Source organism: Protopterus annectens, chromosome 1.part2, assembly GCF_019279795.1.
Source record: "Protopterus annectens isolate FY-2018-M chromosome 1.part2, PAN1.0, whole genome shotgun sequence".
Classification (NCBI taxonomy): domain Eukaryota; kingdom Metazoa; phylum Chordata; order Ceratodontiformes; family Protopteridae; genus Protopterus; species Protopterus annectens.
This window is the reverse complement of record NC_056727.1, coordinates 532,551,305-532,573,392: the sequence shown is the minus strand read 5'-3', so window position 1 is coordinate 532,573,392 and position 22,088 is coordinate 532,551,305. Positions and strand designations below refer to the sequence as shown.

The window sequence follows — 22,088 nt, the reverse complement described above, 5'->3', positions numbered from 1 at the left end:
TCCTGACTCTGTGGACCCCACCCCCAGGAGACCTTCAAAGTTTATCACAGCACCAGCAGATAAGCAATTTCTGACTAAGGGAGTTTCTGTGGATGCTATGGTGGTAGCTGCCGCCACTAAGAAGGAGCTAGCTGATCCTTCGGTGCCTGTCCATCCCCCTAACAAGGAATCTAGGTCTATGGACAGGTACGGAAAGTGGATGTTTTCATCAGCGACCTTTGCTATGCGTTCACTGAACTACCTCTGTCATTTCACTCATCTTCAAAGAGACTTGATCAAGGAAGCGAGTGAGATGTTAAAGGATCCTACAGCTGCGGGTTTTCAGGATAAGATGAATGCTCAGCTGGCTACCCTGAATTCTATAGCTAACTCCTCCATGCGCCTCCTCTCATATGCGGCTGATGGAGCGAGCAGAGCCGCAGGGACAGGTGTGGCCTTACGCCGGCATGCCTGGATGCAGCTATGCAATTTTGCGGACCCCTTTAAAACGTCTTTCACTAATTCCCCGTTTGATGGATCATCCCTCTTTGGTCCTCAAGTGAAAGAAACCTTGACGAGGTGCGAGACGGATGGCAAAACTCTTTCTGCCGGAGTCCGTTTTCTACTCCTTCTAGGCCTTACCCCAAAGGCCAGAAAAGTGGGAAAATGTGGTTCCGCAAACAATCTCAAGGGACTTTGCCTGACGCACAGAGTCGGTTCCCCTCCAGAGGCAGAGGAGGGAACAACAATGGTAGACGTCGCCCTAGGGGCAGGGGGGGTCCACAGAACCAGGGCAATCGAGAAACCTTTTCCGATAAGCCCTTCCAGCTTCCCTGAGGTGTTGCCCGACTGTCCACCTTCGGAGGCAGTCGGGGGAAGATTGTCACTGTACCCAGAAGCCTGGCGATCCCTAACTCAAGACAAGTGGGTACAGTCCATCATTTCCGAAGGCTATTCCATTCCGTTCTTTCGTATTCCAAATCAATCAAAAAAATCCCTTCCAGATGTTCCACCCACTCAAAGGGATCAAGCAGCGTTGGAAATTTCAAAGTTGCTTGCAAAAAGAGCCATTCAGCCAGTGCCAGCAGACCAGCAAGGATCCGGAATCTACTCCAAGTTCTTTTTGGTTCCAAAGAAAACGGGACTGGAGACCCATTTTGGATCTCAGTATCTTGAACAAGTCGGTCAAGAAAACAAGATTTCGGATGGTCACGCTACAATCCATCCTACCCCTATTGGGAAAGGAAAACTGGATGGGCTCTATAGACCTCCAGGATGCGTACTATCATATAAAAATGAACAGACGCTCCAGGAGATTCCTCCGCTTCAGGCTGGGAACCAGTCACTTTCAATTCAGAGCCCTGCCCTTTGGACTCACCACTGCCCCCCGGGTGTTTACCAAATGCATGGCAGTGGTAGCTTCTCACCTGAGACGTCAAGGATTCCAGGTGTTTCCATACTTAGACGACTGGCTCCTCACAGCTCCTACCAAGCATCTCCTTCTAATAGCCAGAGACTACACCTTTCGCATTTGTCAAAAGTTAGGTATCTCAATAAATTGCGAAAAGTCTGTTTTGTCGCCTTGTCGTGCTATTACCTTCATAGGCGCAAATCTAGACACAGTCAACATGTCTGCGAGGCTCACAGACCAAAGAATAGCAGGCATACGCAAACTGGTCTCCCTTCTCTTCCACAGCAACAGAGTCAAAGTCAGATTAGTTCTGAAAGTACTAGGGATTATGGTGGCTGCTATCCCTCTACTTCTATTAGCCAGATTTCACATGAGAATCCTTCAATGGATGCTCTTCACACAATGGTCGTACCAACAACTTCCGATGTCCCACACCATTATGATTACGCAAGCATGCAAGAATCATCTTCTTTGGTGGATTTCTTCCCCCCAGCTCTTCCTGGGAAGACCCTTTGTTCCTCCCCCTCCGGTTGCTACTCTGACAATGGACGCCTCCCTGATCGGGTGGGGGGGGCATTATCAGGGCAGAACAGTCCAGGGCATATGGCAACCAGACGAACGCCACTTGCATATAAATGTTCTAGAGATGAGAGCAGTGCTTTTAGCGTTGCAAGCCCTTCAAGACTCTCTTCCCTTGGGAACGATAGCAATCCAGACGGACAACATGTCTGTAGTGTGATATATCAACAAACAAGGCAGAACCAGGTCCTATCCCCTGTGTCGAGAAGCACTCAGACTGTGGCAATGGGCGATTTCTTCTCAGCGGTTTCTGATTGCAACGCACATCCCCGGGAAGTCCAATCTTATCGCAGACAAGTTGAGCAGAGCTATCCTCATGCCTCACGAGTGGTCTCTGAAAGATTCTATTTTGGAGAAAATTTTTCTCAAGTGGGGTCAGCCTTGCTGCGACCTTTTTGCTACTCCCCAAAACAGCAAGTGCAGAGATTATTTCACCCTATTCCCGTTACCAGGCCAGCCCAGCAGAGACGCTCTAGTCCAAGTTTGGCCCCGGGGACTTCTGTATGCATTTCCTCCCTTCCCACTTATCTCTCAAGTGATAAAGAAAGCTATCGCTCAGAAGGCCTCATTGATCCTCATTGCTCCTTACTGGCCTCGACAGGTTTGGTTCCCCTTTCTACATCAATTTCTGTTGGAGCAACCTTGGCATCTGGACCTAGTTCCAGATCTTTTGATCCATCAGTCGGGTCAGTTACATCGCTCCCTCCCCTCTCTGAACCTCACTGCTTGGTTCCTCCAGTTCCAACCTTAGCCAGGCTTCCTCAAATATCTCACTCTGTTTGAGATATTTTGATAGCTTCCCATAAATCTTCCACTTGGAAGATTTATCTGAGTAAATGGAAACGTTTCGCCTATTGGGCTCAAGGAAGGGACTTAGATCCTTTTACTGCTCCCATCCAAACAGTTCTGGATTTTCTAGCTGAACTTTTTCATGCAGGTTCATCTCCTTCTACTCTTAAAGTTCAATTGGCAGCTATATCTGACTTTCATGTGGGCATCTCAGATTCTGCCATCATGTCCCACAAGCTTTGCAAAGCGTTCTTGAAGGGAGTTTTTCTCCTTAAGCCTCCGATAAGAACTCCTCCTCCTTCTTGGGACCTTAATTTAGTTCTCACATCTTTGATTCTTCCCCCTTTTGAACCTGCAGCTTCCTGTTCAATGAAATTGCTATCCTGGAAGACTCTCTTTCTGGTAGCCATTACTTCAGCTAGAAGGGTCTCAGAACTTCATGCACTCAGCAGTCGACCACCCTATCTGTTGTTTCATAAGGATAGGGTATCCTTACGGACCAATCCATCCTTCTTACCTAAAGTAGCTTCTGTGGCAAATCTAAATCAAGACATAGACCTTCCTGTGTTTTTTCCTAACTTTTCTAACAGGTCTGAACAAAAATTGCATTGGCTAGATGTTCATCGTCAATTGAGATATTATTTGGACAGGACCAAACAGATCAGAAAAACTGACCAGTTGTTTGTTTCTTATGCAGAAGGTAGAGAGGGCCTTGCAGTTTCTAAGGTATCACTCTCCAGATGGCTAACATCCCTGATTTCCTTTGTGTATCAAATTAGACACCAAAAGTTGCCTAACAAACCTAAGGTTCATTCGACTAGGGCTTTGGCTACCTCTTTAGCTTTCCAAGACAGGCTGCCTATTGATACCATTTGTGCAGCAGCTACATGGGCTACTCCTCACACTTTCATTTCTCATTATAAGTTGGATCTAGCTTCTAGACATAGAGCTAATTTTGGTTCCACTGTTCTCAAGAGTCTGTTCCGATAGGCCACCCGAGACAAGGTGCTAGGGACGCGGTCCCATCCAGCAAGAATGAAGGCGAGATAGACAACTTAACATATAGAAGTTATGTTCTTACCATAACGTTCCATGTTAGTTGTCTTCTTCTCTCCTTCTTTCTTGCGTCCCACCCTCCTTCCCCCTAGCCTGGACAGACCTAGAGGAGTTTGATTGTGACCTCTCTTTCTTCCACCTCTATTGTATATATGTTTATGCTATACTTTGCATATATCCCTTCATCAGGTTTCAGGTCACCTTCTTCCTTTCCTTTTATAGAGGTGGTGTTTCCTTTTTCCAGTAGTTCTGGATTTATTATTGGCTGGGCCTAGCTTACAAACGAGATCTGAGGTAATACCGCCTAGCATTGTGGGATATAGGGGAGCCTCGAGCCGGTGGAACCAACCCTCGAGCTTTTAGAGTGGCCGAGTCGGAGCCGAGGTCGGCTCCGAACCCATCCCATCCAGCAAGAAAGAAGGCGAGAAGAAGACAACTAACATGGAACGTTATGGTAAGAACATAACTTCTATTTTTTGTTTATGTGTTTGTTTTTAGAACTACACAGTTAAGGCTCATATACATAACACAAGCAGAAAGTTAGAATTCAAAGTGAAAAGGAATGACGATGAAGCAAGGAGGAAGTTCGAGAAATAGAGAGAGAGAGAGAGAGGAATTGTAGATGCATATCATTAAGAAGAATAACATCCATTCAGAATATTATATTCATAAGGTAGCAGAAATTATTCTCTGATTGAAGCTAATACGAGAATGGAGAAAGGAGAATTGCCAGTAGGGATGACTGCAAATAGGAGTACAGAAAATAGGCAAGAGAGGACTGGAATTTACTGGAGAAACCTCTCAAATGTGCCAAGATATTGGGAGCAAATAACTCAAGCAGGAAATGTAATAGAGTGGGGTGAGGCCAAGAAGACATTTGGACTGCAGGCTAGAGACTGCTGGGGTTCCTTCTAGGTTAGTAGTAGGCTAACTGCCCTTGTGAGCCATTTTAAGCCTAGCCAATTACCACATGTGAGAATCAAACCCCATACCTTGTGTTTATAAGGTGAACACCTTAACCATTATGCCCACCATGCCTTCCCTACCAGGACATGATCTCAGAGCACAGGCAAAGAGAAAGGGATAGGGGAATTTTAAGTGAAAGACCTGCTCTGGTAAAGTTTTTATTTAAATCTAGAACAGATGCAACTGTTAAAAAGGGATAATTAGTAGGGCATATAAAATATTGCATGCTAACTAAAGAATTAATCAGAGAAGGTTAGAAAAGATTGTGAAGAGAGACTGAAAAAGCAATTTACAAGAAAACAATGGGAAGACATGTGTATGGCTCCCAAGTATGAAACCAAATCCAGAATGCTTAGGATCTTTGCTTGGAAGTGTTTGCATAGGTATTTTTATACCCCCAAACAGACTTCAAAGAATTTTTCTTCAGGTAGATAGCAAATGTTGGACATGTGATGGAGAAGATAGAGGTAGTGGGAAACATTATGTTTTGGGAGTATAATGAGTTGGCAGATTTTAAAAATTTCCTGCAGAGTACTCTATAAGAAATATTGGGTGAGCAAATGATTGTAAGTAAGGAAATGATTCTTCTGAGCTGTTATATAGGATCTGAATTGTCCAGACATAGTAAGGCCTTATTAAGTTTAATTGTTGCCTGCCAAAAAAAGCAATTACTAGAAAATGGAAATCAACATCTACACCAACTGTATTTGAGGTATTGGATGTTACAAAAGAGATAACTGGAAGAAAACGAGAAGAGGGATCTTTAGAAAAACGGAGCAAATTGCAAAGAAGTAAAGGGAAACTGTGGGAACAATACATGCATAATAATGTTCAGGAGGAGGAGAAGTGAGGTTTAAGGAAAGGCAGGAATTCGGCAGTTTTTATAATGTTGAATTGATGATGGTAGCAAAGAAGATGCACGTGGTACATATTGTATTTAAATTAAAAAATGTTAAAATGGTTTGTTTTCTTTTCTGTTAATGTATGTTTGCCTATGTCTTCAGTGATAGTTAAGCAAAGGTGTTTAAAAAGGTTGCAAGGCAGTCATGGAGGTTCCTTTACTTTTGATTGGGAGTCAGCCATTATCAATTTCAAGCATTGCTCTTTGGTCTTACAACAGTCCCCAGGGTGCTTATTAAGTGCATGACTGTTGCAGGGGCTCACCTACATCTCCAGGGATTCAGAGTTTTCCCATAACAAAACAGCTGGCTCCTAGCTGTTCTCATGATGGAATCCCCTATTCAACCCAAGGACTATTTGTTCAATCTGTGCCTGTCCTTGTGAGTTTCCATAAACTCTCAGAACTCAAGTTTCTAACCAACACATAGAGGATCTCCTTCACAGGTTGTAACTTAGACACTACAGAGTCCATAGTTTCCATCCTGCTAGATAGGATCCGGACTTTGAGACAAGCAGTGCTAACTCTTCTTCAGACTGCATCCACCACTGCATATCAGGTCCTCAGAATTTTATAGCTAATTGCATCTTCAATACTAATAGTTCAATTTGCACATTATCATATGAGAATATTAGGGTCTATATTAGAAGCACGAAAATGCTTTTAAGCGAATACAGAAACAGCGACACATATTCATCGAATCGCATTTAAGCAATTCGATGAATATGTCATAGGGCAAGGAGATGTTTGGCCAACTTCATGGAGTTGCCCTGTCCTTCCCTATAGTGCGATCTTGGAGTTAGTATATTTAGTTAGGGGTTTGTAGGGGTGTGGGGGGGAAGCCCCCCAGCTATTTATGATGTTGAATTATTTTTTTTAGTGAACGGCCGCGTAAGTTTTTCCCTAGGGAAAAATTCGCTTACGTGGCCTTTCGCTATTTTTCGTTTTTGTGCATTATGTGTCGACTTTTATGTAGTCACACATATGCACTTTCATTCTTATAATATAGACCCGAATATTACAATGGCTTCCACATACCAAGTGGTCTCAGCTCTTGCATCCTCTTTCCAAACCAGTCCTGATAGACAACTCAAGCAGAATCCACTATCCTTTCATTTCTTCTGGCAACACTTTTGTCCCCACCTCACCCAGCTGTAGTCTGGACCACAGATGTATTCTCCCTAGGGTGGGGCGGCATGCTAGTGAGAGGCTGGTCCAAGGTCTATGGACTGCCAAAGAGGCCAACACTCACAGTAATGTCCTAGACATGTGAGAAGTACTCTGTGTATTGCAAGAACTTCATAACTACCTTCATCTTAGAGTGGTTTTTATCCAAATGAACAATATGATGGTGGTTTTGTACATCAACAAACAATGAGGATCCAGATCCTACCCCTTATGTTGGGAAGCAATGAGGGTTTGGTAATTGACAATGGCCTCACACTGTTTTCTCTCAGCAACCCACATTCTGGGAGGTCTCATTTGCCATGTAGACTGGATCCAAAGATCTGTTATGATGCTTAATGAGTTGCCCCTCAATCCAGCAAGAGCAAAGCAGATCTTCATTCATGGTGCTTTCCCTGCTGTGATCATTTTGCCTCCCCACTCAACACCAAATGCAGTAGCTACATTGCCATGATTCCTCCTCAGGGACAGTCACTGAGGCATTTTCTAACACAGCAATGACCTTCTGGTCTGCTTTACACCTTCCCACCTTTACCCTTGATTCCCAGAATCTTGCAAAAAGCATTCAGATGCAAGGTCTCTGTCATCCTCATAGCCTTCTTCTGGCCCAGACAGACTTGGTTCCCTCTTCTCAGGCCTCATCTCTGAGAACCTCCCTGGATATCAGATCTGGTACAGGATCTTCTTTGGCATCCCTCCTGGAAGCCTCACCTTGATCTCCACAACCTGAAGGTAACGTTTTAGTATCAGCAGTTCCAGTTATGACCAATTATGAATCCCTGTCTTCTGAGGTGATGAGAGTCCTAAAAGACTCTCAGAAACAGTCTGTATGTAGACTTTACCAAGGGAAATGGAAACATTTTATCTTATGTGTCCCTTCTCAGAGTATCACTTCCTTTTTAGACCCTATCCTGGATGTCCTCAGACTTTTAGCCTCTAAATTTGATTTCCAGTTTTATTTTGTCTACAGCAAAATTGGCTCTCTAATGTTCATAGAGGGTGCAATGAATGTTCCCTCACCTCACATATGCTTTGCAAAGCCTTTCTAAAAGGAACATTTTTACTTACGCTCCCTCTTTGCAGACTAGCCATGTTCACTTGGGGTATAGCTTGGGATATAGCTTCACAGCTCAGTGTCTTGGTATTTAAACTTTGTGTTAGAAGCTTTGAAAAAAAACACCATTCCAGCCATCTTCTTCAACCCCATTGAAGTTCCTGCCTTGGAAAACACTGTTTTGGCAGCCATCCCTTCCGATACAAGAGTTACTGAACTTCAGGCACTTTCTTCATTAACCCCTTATTTGTTTTGTTTTTTTTTTTTACAAAGACAGCACTCTTGTCCACAGTAATCCATTCTTTCTTCTTAACATAGATTATAAAATGAATATGACATAGCCCCTTTACTTGTCAGTGTTTTTTTTCCTAATTATTCTAACAAAAAATTACATTCTCCACACACTGGATATGCATAGACAACTGTGTGTGTTCATATTGATTACTGCTGCAGTAGCCTTAGCTATATGCATTATATCTTGCCAGGAATTTAACAACCAGCCAGATTCAAAAGCTTCAGAGCACCTTCCTTGTGCCCAAACTGTTAAGTAGCTTGAGATGAGCTGACTAAGAGACAAGCCTGGGCATGAGGCTCTTCAGAGCTTTGAGGATCAATGGCTGGCTTGTGCTTTCCTTGGATGAACAGATAAGTTCCTTTTGGGGAAAACCTTCCATTTTCTTATTTTTTACTATGTTTTATTACTTTCCTCATCAAGAAAGTTATTTTAAAGCTAGGAGTGTTGTGTTTTAATAGATTGTCTCTTTGTATTTTAAATGGAGCACTCACTGTTTCTGTCAGCTTAAAAGTAGTGTCATTTTCTGTGGAGAAATTGTATTTATATAAGGATGTGGGGCTGCCATAGTGTTTGAAAGTCCTTTTTACTTTGCTTTTTTCTGTCAAAAAATAGATTTTTGTGACTGGTAGTTTTACTAGCATTGTTGCTTGTTTTCTCCATGATAGATGCACCGTTTCTGGCTTGACTATGGAACAGACTGTTGCTCCCATGATCAAACCTTCCTCTAGCCACAAAAAAGAAAAGGTTAAGCAAATAGCCTTTGCCACCACAGCAGGCTTGCAATTTGCCTTAGCTGCAGATGGGTGACATTGCTGTTGCCATTTATTGTACCGCAGACCACTTATCTTTTAACCCAGATCCCTCTGGTGTAGCACCTACAACCACTATGGACGGGGGGGGGGGGGTCAGCCATGCCCTCTGTGGCTGTAGAAGTCCTCTCAGTGGGCAAAGTAGAATCACTCATGTCAGTCCTGGGAGAGGGAATAGGGCAGGTTGCCCTTTTGTGTCACAATGCTGTGCCCATCTCTGGGGAAGAAGCAGCTGCAATTAGTACCACAGCTGGCCCCATTTTTCCAGTTAAAAAGAAACAGAAACCCAAACATGTACCCACTCCTCCCCAAACTATGAGTTGTTACAGAAGGAGTTTCCAGAACCTACACCCATTCTTCCTGTCCTGTCTGCTTTAGATGATGTGTGTCTTACTGCCTGCAATTTTCCTGATAGTCAGCCAGCTGTCCCTAAAAAGGCAGATAGGATGTATAACGTTCCACAGTCTTTTAAATTTGTATATACTATTCCCAAATCTGACCAAATAGGTATAGCCTTAGTTGACTCATCTGCTGCTTTTCCAATCCTACTCTTTCTAACAAAGACTGGAAAGTTTATTGTTAGTCACAAAGCACAAACTGAAGCAGATAAACACAAAAGCCAAAAGAAGTAGCTGGATTGAACCCACTCAAAGTAATGCAGTCTGCAAATCAACACACAGTTGTAGAATGCAGAATCCACTTTATTAATCTCAGACCAAAAAAAAAATCCAAGGATGAGCGCTTTCGTCCAGAAAGATCTGGTGAAGTCTAGATCTTTCTGGACAAAAGCACTCATCCTTGGATTTTTTTGCAGCCTGCATTACTTTGAGTGGGTTCAATCCAGCTAAGTTTATTGATAGGTATGGGGAAGAAGTGTGTACTTCTACAACTTGAATTTCAGAATTTTAAATTGCCAGGCTCATATGTTAAAGTTTATTCTGACATATTGTGAAAGTATGATGAGTGTACAGTTAGTTTCTTCTTGTGAAGAAAAATCTGCTTTAAATAACTTAGTTTCTTCTGTTGCACAGGTCACTCGTTTGCAGTGTGTGTAGGACGATGATACTTCTTCCAGGGCTATGGCCACTGATACAGTTTTAAGGAGGTTTGCTTGGCTGCATTCACAGAACCTTCCAGATGATGTTAAACATTATATTTTAAATTTTCCCTTGGATAGAGATTTAGAGTTTGGCCCCTCTGCTTCAGAGATCAAAAATTGGATGAAAGAGGCAAGCTGATCCAGGGAATCTCTAAGATTTTTCAGCCCTCCTTTTCCAAATTGCTCAAGGGATTTTCTTTCTCCTCATCCAATTTAAGCAAAAACAGAATAAACAGTCTCAACAGAATTCAGGTAAACAGACATTTAAAAATAAGTGGCAAGTGGGGTTTCAAAAAGAAGTCTCAAACCTCCCAAAAGCAAGGGGACTCCAGCAAGTCTGAATGACTGTTCAAGAGACCTTGTGACCCCCTCCTGCCCTGGCCCTCTTTCTTTTCCAGAAAGTCTGACTATCCAGTTTTTCTCTTTGGCAACAGATTGTTTCAGACAAATGGGTTCCAAAATTCATTCATCAGGGTTACAGATGGCAGTGGAAGGAAATTCCCCCTATCCAGTGGGTCATTCCTCATCCAACAGATCAGACTGGCTTGTTTCCACCTGTTCTTATCTTTGCAGAGTCTTTTTCAAAATGTCACAAATCTCTCTGTTGGGTGAGAAACCTCTTTTATAAGCTGGGATTCCAAGGGAACATTCAAACATCTTTCTTGACTCCTTCACACATTCCTGGAATGTTAACTAGACATCTCATTTCAAACAGCTACTCTCCCACATCAAAAAATAGATATTTATTTAGATCTATTTCTAAGTTTTCCACTCAAACTTCAGTCACTGTGAGGGAATACCTCTGGAATTTGGGTTTCATGGCATTTATGATTCTCATGATACCCCTGGCAAGACTCCACATTAAAAAGATACATTGGTATCCAAAATCTCTTTGGTCCCAGTATCAACATCCTTTATATTTTCAGATACCAGTATTAGGGTGTGGAAGAATATAAATCACTTGATGGAGACAACAGATATCCTTAATTTAAGGCCTCCCCTTCTCCCTCCCTGCTCTAAAGCAGTCACCATAGATGCTTCAGACTTTGCTTGGGGAGCAGGCAGGGAAGGACAGATGAAAGTTTATGGTGTGTGGCACACTGAGGACAGATGCAAGCACATAAATATCCAGGAGATTCTGTCCCTGATCAAGGCACTCAATTCTCTGAACCACCTTTGGTTGCTGGGACCTCTTCAAGTGGTTACAGACAATGCCATAGTGATGTGGCACATCAACAAGCAAGGGAGAACCAGGTCATACGCTCTTTGCAGACTAGTCTTGTTAGCTTCAGATATAGCTTCACAGTGCAGTCTTACTCTACAGGCATTCCTAGATTGCATCAGGGCAAAACTGTGGGCAGACTAACTGGGCAGGACCAAGGCAGATCCTAACAAATGGAAGCTAGATCAAGGGGTCTTCCAAGATTTGGTCCATCTGAGGGGAGTTCCTCAAGTACACCTCTTTGCCTCCTCTCTGAAGAATCAACTGGAAAAACTCTGCTCCAGGACTCCATGCAAGAAGGCCTGGAAGACAGATTCCTTTTCTTTTCTTTGGACAGGAATGTTCCTATATGCTTTTCCACCCTTTCCACTAATATCCAGGGTACTTCTGAAGATTCAGAAGGAATCCCGCAGAGCATTGTGGTAATTCTCTATTGGCGCAGCCAACCATGGCTCTCCCTTCTTTTGGAAATGGCCAGGGGCAATTACCACAAGCTTCCTCACAGACTGGATCAACTCATACAAGAACAGGGTTGTTTGATACATCCCGACATCAATCATCTTCAATTACCAGCCTGGATGATAGGGTTCTAAGTCCTTTTAGGCATCTGTTTTCTGAGGATGTGCAGCAGGTTCTAATGGAGGCAAGAAAACCTGCTGCTAGAAATTCATGTATGAGGAAATGGAAAAGGTTTTCTAGTTGGTGCCAACACCATAACCAGCACCCATTCAAGGTTAATTGTTCTCTGGTTTTTAATATTTGTGTGAGTTACTAACCTATGGCCTTTCATATTCCTCTGTCAAAGTTTATTTATTGGCCATTTCAGCATGTCTGCCCATGGATCCTCATCTTTTAAGGCAGTCACATGTCAAAATGTTCTTGAAAGGGGTTTTGCATAGAGGCCTTCAAGTAAACTTGTGGCTCCTAATTGAGATCTTAATTTTGTTTTAGAGAAACTAACACTTATTTGAACTAGATAATCTGGCTGGCTTGAGGGTCTTAACATGGAAAACAGTTTAATTGATTGCTCTGACCTCTGCAAGAAGGGTTGCAAGCTCTTATGGTGAGTTAACCTTACCTCATTTTCCATAAGGAAAGGGTTTCTTTGAGAATTAATCCTTCTTTTATTTCTAAAGTGGTATCCAAGTTTACTTTAAATCAAACTATCCATCTCCCTGTTTTCTTTCCTGAACCTAAAAATGAGGGAGAATGGATAGTCCATACCTTGGATGTCCACAGACAACTCAGGTACTATCATGAAAGGACTATATCTTTCAGATCATCAGATCAATTGTTCGTTTCTTGTGAAGGTAAGAAGAAGGGACAACTGGTGTCAAAACAGACTATTTCTAAATGGTTGTCTATGGCTATTCCCTTTTGCTATACTCACCATGACAAATTTAGTCCAGGCAGAGTCAAGACCCACTCTACAAGGACCTTGGCTTCACCTATGGCTTTTTGGAAAGGGTTGGATTCTAAAAGAATTCTAGAAGCTGCTACTTGTTCCTCTGTATGTACTTTTTCAAAACACTAAAAGCTTGTTTCCTTCTCTAGGTCTGGATCATGCTTTGCAAGGACCATTATCCAGCACCTCCTGGACCCTTCTCCTTCCACCTCCCAAATATATTTAGCTATTTTAATCTACCCATATAGCTAAGGCTACTGCAGCAATGATCAATATGAAGAACATAATATAGTTGCATAAGATGAACTTACCACAACAGTAGATATTTGAATGATCTCTGCTGCAGTAGCCACTCCCTCCCTCCATCCTTCGTGTTTTTTTGTGTGTTTTTTATGTCAGGGTGCGGACATTTATTTTTTGTTATTCCTAGCCTAGACCTTTCAGGGATCAGCCTCCCTGCCTCTGCTAGCATAAAAGCTCTGAAGGGTTTCACATCCAAACTTGTATTTTAGTCAGCTCAGCTTGAGCTGCTTGACAGTGATGTGGAAGGTGCCCTGAAGCTTTGGAAGCTGGCTGGCTGTTATATCCTTGGCAGGGTATAACCCATATAACTAAGGCTATTGCAGCAGTGATCATTCGAACATCTACTGTTATGCTAAGTTCAACTTATACAACTGTACTTTTTATCTTCACAGAACCTCAGCTTTTCATAAGGATTCACAGCTTTTGGTCTCCTTTGCAGTTAACAATCTAGGTAGAAGAATTTCCATTTTCCAGATGGTGTTTTAATTACATTGCCTACATTTATGCTTCATGCAACTTTCCTCTGCTGGCTAAACCTAAGGCTAATTCCACTAGGGCAGTAGCAACTTCTACTGCTTTGCAGGTGATCCCCCTTGGATAAGATCAGCACAGCTGCCACTTGGCCCTCCATGCACATTTTTGTCAGGCATTACAAATGGGATTCCAGCTTTATTGGTCACTCAGTCCTTTGGTCACTCTGTCCTTAAGGATCTCCTGTCATGATGCCACCCTGGAGTTTAAGTAGCTTCAGATTATCATATAATCTATGATAGATCAGATTGGATGGAGTGAATAAATAAGATACAAAAGTTATGTATATGTACTTATCATAATGCTAGATCTTTTCATTCATGTCCGTTCAATATGACCACCCTCCCTCCATCCCCCTTCCTTTTTCTTGGTTGTTCTAAGACCTGAAGGAGGTTGCTCTTTTCATATGTGTACATTTACCTAAATATGCATATATATATATATATATATATATATATGTGTGTGTGTGTGTGTGTGTGTGTGTGTGCATGTATGTATATGGGTTCCCTTCAAAATTTTGAAATCCCAAAAACTCAAACCTCTAAATCTCGATGTTCAGAAGGTTGAAGTTTTGGAATCTCAAAATGTATCACTAGAGATCGACGTATAGTGCAGAATGGGAACTTTACCATTCTCTGCACTATAGTGTGATCTCGGAATCGGTATATTTAAGTTGTGGGGGCAAAGCCCCCAGCAAAAACACAATGCATGAGGTTTTCCTCTTTTTGGTGTTTTTATTTTTAATTTCAAAATTCTAAGATGTCGACCTTCTGAACGTTGGGATTTTAAGGTTCAAGGTTTCGGGATTTCAAAATTTACAAGTGAATCCATATATAAATAGATAGATAGATAGATAGATAGATAGATAGATAGATAGATAGATATAGATATAGATATATGGATCTTCTTTTAAATATTGAATGCTCATAATAACAAAGATGAAAATATCAAGACCATAACACCAAATATTCAAATGCCTGACACTTAATCAGACTCCCACAATATCGAAAAGCACAAAGCAAGAGCAATTAACAACTTTGAACAACGGATAAAAAAAATTCACGTAAGTTTAAAAGATCATGTTGCAGTACACTATAATGTAATACAAAATGTAAACGGCAAGTTATATAATGGTGCGGTTTCCCTTTAAAGGTTTTTAGTATGTACATATTATAATATGGCAGAGTTCACATACCATGCTTGTGTTGTCTGTTGAGAAGTTCATATAAGTTTAAACTGTAAAAAAGAAAAAGAAGTTATAATTGAGCTGTATGTGTTGCTGTAGAAAGTGGGTTAAAGGTTAAAGAATGCTGGTGTCTTGTTTAGCGATCGCTAGACTGTTCTCTTTTCCTCAACATAGTGCGATCTCGGAGTTGGTATATTTAATTTGCAGGGGGAAATGGGGGTGCTGGCCCCCCTGCAAAAGGGAATAAATAAAAACTTTGTAAGTTGCTGTTGCTTTGTGCTTTTCCACATTTTAGGAGTTGGTGTTATAAAGTTTCAGGCACTTGAATAGTAACCGTTATGGTGTCAATATTTTTGTCTTTGTTATTATGAGAATTCGATATTTAAAAGTAACTCTCTCTCTCTCTCTCTATATATATATATATATATATATATATATATATATATATATACATACACACATATACACACACACACGCACACACACACACACACACACACACACACACACACACACACACACACACACACACACACACACACACACACACACACACACACATCTTTGTGTGTGCAGGTATTGGCATACAGAGGTAACTATGACAACTAATGCATGATGTGAAGAAACTGGAGCACTAATGTTGCTGAGTTGAATCCAACAAGTTGCTTGAGGACCCACAGGTAGAATTGGACAGATGTGAATGAAAAGATCTAGCGTTATGGTAAGAATATAACTTTCTTGTATATAACAGGACCTCAGACTTCCCATATCAATCTCTAAGCTGGCTGGGAAACTAGCTTTGTTTCTTGTCAAAAAAAATGCTACTACATGAAATAAATTCTAACTAGGAAACAACACATATGAAGGTGGTTAAACTCAAGTGTTATGATTTACTGCATTACTAAACATACATTAATAAATATTCAACACATACAAAAAACAGCAGGTGGACCCTGAAACAACAGCAAGGCTTGTAGATGAACCCGTCTTTAAAATTAAAGATGGGTTCATCTACAAGCCTTGCTGTCGTTTCTGAGTCCACCTGCTGTTTTTTGTATGTGTTGAACATTTGTTTGGAAGGACCTTGGTGCTCACTGTGGTTGTTGGTCGTTTTTATTTGTTTGATACATTAATAAATAGTTTAAATGAGAGTGCTTGATAAAGACATTTTTTTTACTGTGGGCAGCTTTTCATAAAATTATTTCTTTACACAAAACTGCACCGTGTTTTGCAAGGTCTCCTTCTTTACCTGCACTGAAAATTTCCTTCTGCATCCAAGACACAGGTACACTGCTTCTGTTTGTTTGAAAACTCGATTATGCCTGCTCATGGGTAAACAATCACAAGTATTGAACTTCCCCTCTGAATATATGTTTTTCTTTCATTTGAGACAGACAGTAAATCCTCTCCAGTGAAACAGCAGAAGCTGGATATGCGAGAAGATCCTGACTGTGACTGGGAATTAACACCCAACATGCTGTGCATGGCAAATGATGATCCTGCACGTACTGGATGCAAGGTATGTATCTGAACAGCATCCTTTGTGTACCAAAACATATACATGTGATGAATAAAACTGTCTCTGATCTTGTCATAGTAATATATACTAGCTAAAGAAGCTCTTCTGAATTTGTACCCAGAGGTTTTTTGACTTTTTTTAAACAGTCATTGAATATGAATGTGAGAAAACACGGTCTATGTTGGAAACAAAGTACAGATGTGTATGTGTCCTTTTATTTTTAGGCTGATTGAGCAGTTGTATAAATGCATCTTAAGAACTGTGGTCATTATATCACCTGTGATTGCCATGATTCCCAGACAGGCATCATAGCAGTCCCTGGTGGCATGTTTCCATTCCTATTTTTATGAATGGTACATAGGATCACCTAGTACTTTAATGCATACTATGCACTCCTGTGCTTGAGACTGAAAGTAGCACTATATAGCATGAAAGCGATAAAAGGCAGCCTGTGATGGTGCTCTAGGCCTTAACATATAGCTACATGTAATTAGTTATACTGTACATTCAAATGCTGCCTTATAATGCTGCAATGTAGTCTGCCATCTTGCCTAAGATTCATAAAGCAATCACAGTTTTTACGCATGACAGCAGCCCAGGGTTCATTACCATATTATGGCAATTAGGGGCTCTGGTGCATTGGCAGGAGCTCGACAGCATCACAAAGTGGAGGTGGGACAAAGTAGTATGTACTGGCTGGTTTGCCCAGTCCACAGTGGATTCCATTGCTGGTAGGGATTTTCCTGCCATGCAGCAGAGGTCTGGGAGGTTTTAAGATTTGACAGCACTAGTATGTTACTCTGCACTGTCTGTTTAGCAAAACACTATGAGGAGAATGGGATTGTGAGCTCACAAATAGCACAACAGTCATTTGTATGCATTTGAACTCACCTAATTTACATTACCAGAACCAAGGTGTATGACAGTTTTATACAATTAGTGAGTTGGTGATGATGGTGGTGGTGGGGGAGGGTAATTTGTATAGGTGATTGTTTATCCTTGCTAGACCCTCGTATCCTAACAATTCACCCCTTCCACATTACCACCTCCTCCTTACCTCCATTTCTCTAAAAAGACTTTTTGAGCTTGTCTCTTCCGGTCTAGGAGTAACTCCTTACTTGAACATTATGTGAGTGCTATTATATCTCCCAATCTTCTCCATTCAGTGTCACATACACGTATAATTTCTTTCCAGTTCATGACATAGTCAATATCTAAAAATCTTTTTATGTTTGCTGCTAACACCACTTGTAAAGACTTTTTTTTTTTAATCAGACATCCCCAGGTCTCCCTTGTCTTTTGATGTTGTAATTTTTTTCCCATGCCACTTGAGACCACTCCCATCCACATCCCCATACATATTCTTTATACACTTATTTCACTTTTTTCAACAAAGCTGTAGCCTGATCTGCATAATTAAATTGGGTCCAAGATTTTTAACTTTCCATTTTTGGAACTGGTGATTTGCTTTATTATTGATCTTTTTAAATGTATTTATAACTATTACTTCTACTTGATTCCCTATCCATATCCCTAGATACCTCATCTGATCTAACCAAAAATCTTAATTTCCTTGATTCCTATCTCCTCCAATCCATTCACAAACACTGCCTTTGTTTTTGTTTTTTTATTTATCTTTTACCCTGACTCCACCTCAAACTTTCTTAATAGCACCCATAATTTCTTTTCATCTTCCTTGTAGTTCACCATTGTCAATAAAATATCACCTGCATAGACAGCAATCTTCTTCTACTATCACCCCACCTGTAACCTCTTATTACTGAATTCCTTACAGATTCTGTCATAGTTTATACATATAAGGCAAATAAAAGGAGAGAAATAGAGTACCGCTCCCCCAAACTATATCTTCTCAGACTGCTAGCCTCAGATTTGAGTCTTTGCTGCTGACCCTCTTTACATTTCTATCAACATACATATTCAGACTTCTGGAAAACCCCATCTTTCCATCACTTTCATATCAAATGCCTTTTTGGCATCTAATGAGATTAAAGCCAAATCCAAATCATTCTCTTGTGCATCCTGAAGTATCAGTAAAGTTTTAAGTGTACTGTCTGGTACCTTATGACCACCTACAAACCCTGGTGAATCATCATATACAATCCTCTTCACTATCTTTGCTAATCAATCTGCTGTTATCAGCATACATCATTTACAATCACGACTGATAATAGCCTATATGAAGACGGATATAATGGATCTTTTCCTTCTTTATGTATTACCATAATTATTCCTTCCTTCCACAACTCCAGAGGTATACCCCAGTATAATATCCTGTTAAAAAGTACTGACCCAAGATGTCCATCATATTGATCACTTTTACAGTACCCTTAGATATATGGGTTATAGCCTGCCAAGGATTTAATAGCCAGCCAACTTCCAAAGCTTCAGCACACCTTCCACATGGCCAAACTATCAGGCAGCTTGAGCTGTACTGACTACAATACAAGCTTGGATGCAAAACCATTGAGAGCTTTACTGCCACTGAAGAGTACGCTCCTGTTTGACTCCCTAGGATTGACAGTTGGCTTGTGCAATTCCCTCACTGGGCAGATAAGTTCCCTTTGGGGGGAAAACTTCCATTTGCTTCTTTGTGTTGTTTCTTTGTCACTTTCCTGTTCAAAAAAGTTTGTTTAAACATAAGAATGTTGTGATTTAATGGACTGTCATGAGTATAACATACTTTTAAACAAACCCCTCTTTTTTCTGTCAGTTTAAAAATGGCATAAAGTAACTGAAAACATTGTTTTCTGTGGAGAAATTGTATTATTTTACTTTTGTGGTGTTGGCGTAGTGTTTTAAAGTGCTTTTTGCTGCAATTTTCTGTCAAAAGGTAACTTTTGTAGACTGGTGTGCCGGTATTTGCTGCTTGTCTTCCCTGGATAAGAGGCACCATTTTTGGTGTGACCATTAAACAGACTATTGGTCCCAGAGTTGGTACTTCTTCCAGACACAAAAAGAAAAAAAATGAAGCAAACAACCTTTGCCACCACAGCAGGCTAGCAATTTGCTCATATGCAGGTGGGTAACTCTGCTGTAGCCATTTGTTGCACCTCAGACCATTCATCTTTTACCCCAGATCCCTCAGGTGTAGCACCCACATCCTGTATGGACCAAGGGTTAACAATGTCCTCTGGGGTTGTTGGGGTCCCCTTAGTGGGCAATGGAGAGCCACTCTTGTTGGTCATGGGAGGTAGCAGGTAAAGTTTCCCTGTTGTGTCAGAATGCTGTACCCACACCCTGGAGAAGCTGCTGTTGCCATTAATAACATGGTTGGCCCCATGTTTCCTGCAAAAAAAGAAACAAAAACATGCATGTATCTACTTCTCAAATTTCTTTAGTTAGGAGTAGTTTACTTGGTTTGATTTAGGGTTTAATTCAGGTTATTGGTCCTTCTTGTAAAGTAGTTTCTAGTAAAAGAAAGAGGGATACTTATTTTCCTGAAGATATTCAAGATTCTGAATCAGAATAGGAACTGCAGGGTTGGATGCAGTTTTTTCCTCAGATTTCCGATTAGGAATCAGAGGAGAGCTTAGTTTCTGATACTCCCTGTGAAAGATTTCTCTTTCTCTGAGACTATTGTTAGAATGTCCCAGTGTTTGCAGTGGAGAACATTGAGGTTTCTCAGTCCCTCAGAAAATACTAAGATTTGTTACAGAAGGATTTTCCAGATCCTACACCCATTCCTCCTATTCTGCTGCATTACTGCCTGCAATTTTCCTGATAGTCAGACAACTGTCCCTAAAAAGGAAGCTAGAATTTTTAAAGTTCCTCAGTCTTTTAAATTGCTATACACCATTACCAAATCTGACTCAACAGCTATAGCAATAGTTGATCCCACTACTGCTAAGCACCTAGTCAATTCCAATCCTATTCTTTCCAATAAAGATTGGAAAGTTATTGATATGTATAGTTAAAAATGTGTATTCTTCTGCAACTTTGAATTTCAGAATTTTGAACTGTCAAGCTCATATGTTAAGGTTTGTTCTGATTAACTGTATGAGGAATGTTTTATCTGCAGTTTCTTCTTGTGAGGAAAAATCTACTTTAAGTAACTTAAGATGTAATGGGATCCTATCTCGCCTACATTCATGACAGATGGGTTCGGTGCCGATCCATCGGCTCCGACTCGGCAACTAATACACTAGCACGAAGTCTCTCATTGGCTGGGCTACTCCCTATCCCAGGATGCACTACACCTGCTTCCCCAGATCTCGTTTGCCGCTTTACAAGCTAGACGTGGTCTCGACTTGGCTGGAGCTAAGTGGTTCTTTTTACCTTTATTGGTCTTAGACCTTGGGGTTTTTTGTCATATATTAACCAAACAGCTGTTTTAACAGCTATTCCTTGTTATTCCTTACTATTTGCTACTTTTGAGTGTTTGAGTGTCTTCTGGTACTTTATTTTTTTCAGTCGGGCAAGGCCCGTTTAAGTTAGAGGGCCTTTGCCCTACCTTGTGCTTTAACTTTATTACCTTTTGTGGTTAATTGTTTTCGGACCAAGCCCGTTTAAATTAGAGGGCTTTGGGCCGTTGGATTTGCTTTGTCTGTTTGTTTGTGAGGTAAAATCTTTTTCTTAAGTACTCGTGCCAGTGTGTCTCGCGCTTGTCAGTTGGCGCATTTTTTGTGATAGTGCTTACTAATTGTGGTAAAGTCTTACTTGTTTGGGGCCTGTACTATGTCCAAGGAACACAAGTCAGGTTTTAAAAAATGCACTCGGTGCAGTTATAAAATGTCCATCACAGACAGTCATTCAGTCTGCGTTTATTGTTTGGGGCCGAAACATCTACAAGAGACTTGTAGCGTATGTCATGCTTTCTCTGCTAGAGTTCTTCAAGAACGCAAGAACAAGTTGATTTTGAAAGGGCTTATAAAACCTTCATTTGAGGAAACCTTAAATCCTCCTGTTGCTTCCAAAAAGAAAAGATCGTCGGCACCGACAAGTCCGTCGGAGCCGACTTCTAAAAAGACTAAATTGACCTCTTCTTCCTCGGCTCCACTGACTTCAGGGCCGAGGGTCGAAGGGTCTGCCTCGATACCTCCTACTTCGGCTCCATTGCCTTCGGAGCCGCAAGTTGGAGTATCGAGAGGTGAATCACCTCCATCGGTTCCAATGGCTTCGGAGCCGGTGGAAGTGTGCAGCTCAGACTCTTCCCCCTCGGCTCCGAAGAAGGCTCCTTCGGTGCCGATGGTGGTCCATGCTGTGGTGGAGTCGGCACCGACAGTATTGGAGCCGTTTCGGAGCCGGTCCCCTTCTCTCTCGGAGCCGAGAGGAAAGTCTTCTCGAGTGTCTACCTCCTCTAAATCCTCGAGACTGTCAGATTCGGACCTGGATAGGGTTTTACAGAGGCTTTTCCAATCTCCAGTGTTTACTAAAATGGTCTCGGCTCCAGCACAGTTTGCTTCGGAGCTGATCCCCCCTCCAACACATTTGATTCCTCCTCCAACCTCTTCGGAGCCGTTGGAGCCGGTGGTGGTGGAGCAATGTGGAGCCATACGGTCGGAGCAGAGACCCCTTACAGGCCTTTCGGCTCCGACTATGCTTCCTACCCTGTCCTCCAGTTCAGGGTTTGGTACTGCGACCTCTTCAGCCGGGCCCGAGGGGAATACTTTGGGATTAGGTGCTTCGGTGCCTAGTCTTCCTCTCGGAGCATCGGCTGCTGGAATTCCCAGTGCCATCGTGGCCTCTAGACCAGTGACCTCCTTGGATTCTGGAGGTCCGGCCTTTGAGGCCATGAGGAGCGCGCTGGCCATGCCTTTGCCGGTTCAACTAGATTCTACCTCA

The 22,088-nt window shown here is 41.6% G+C and overlaps 1 protein-coding gene across 1 annotated transcript in view; it reads left to right on the top strand.

Moving 5' to 3' along the window:
• The window catches only part of LOC122792472 (chymotrypsinogen A-like), a 206,211-nt gene that overhangs the window by 145,232 nt on the left and 38,891 nt on the right, over positions 1-22,088 (top strand). The window contains exon 4 of the mRNA XM_044060248.1: positions 16,162-16,286. Within this exon, the coding sequence (XP_043916183.1) occupies positions 16,162-16,286 (125 nt within the window). The remainder of the gene's footprint in view (positions 1-16,161; positions 16,287-22,088) is intronic.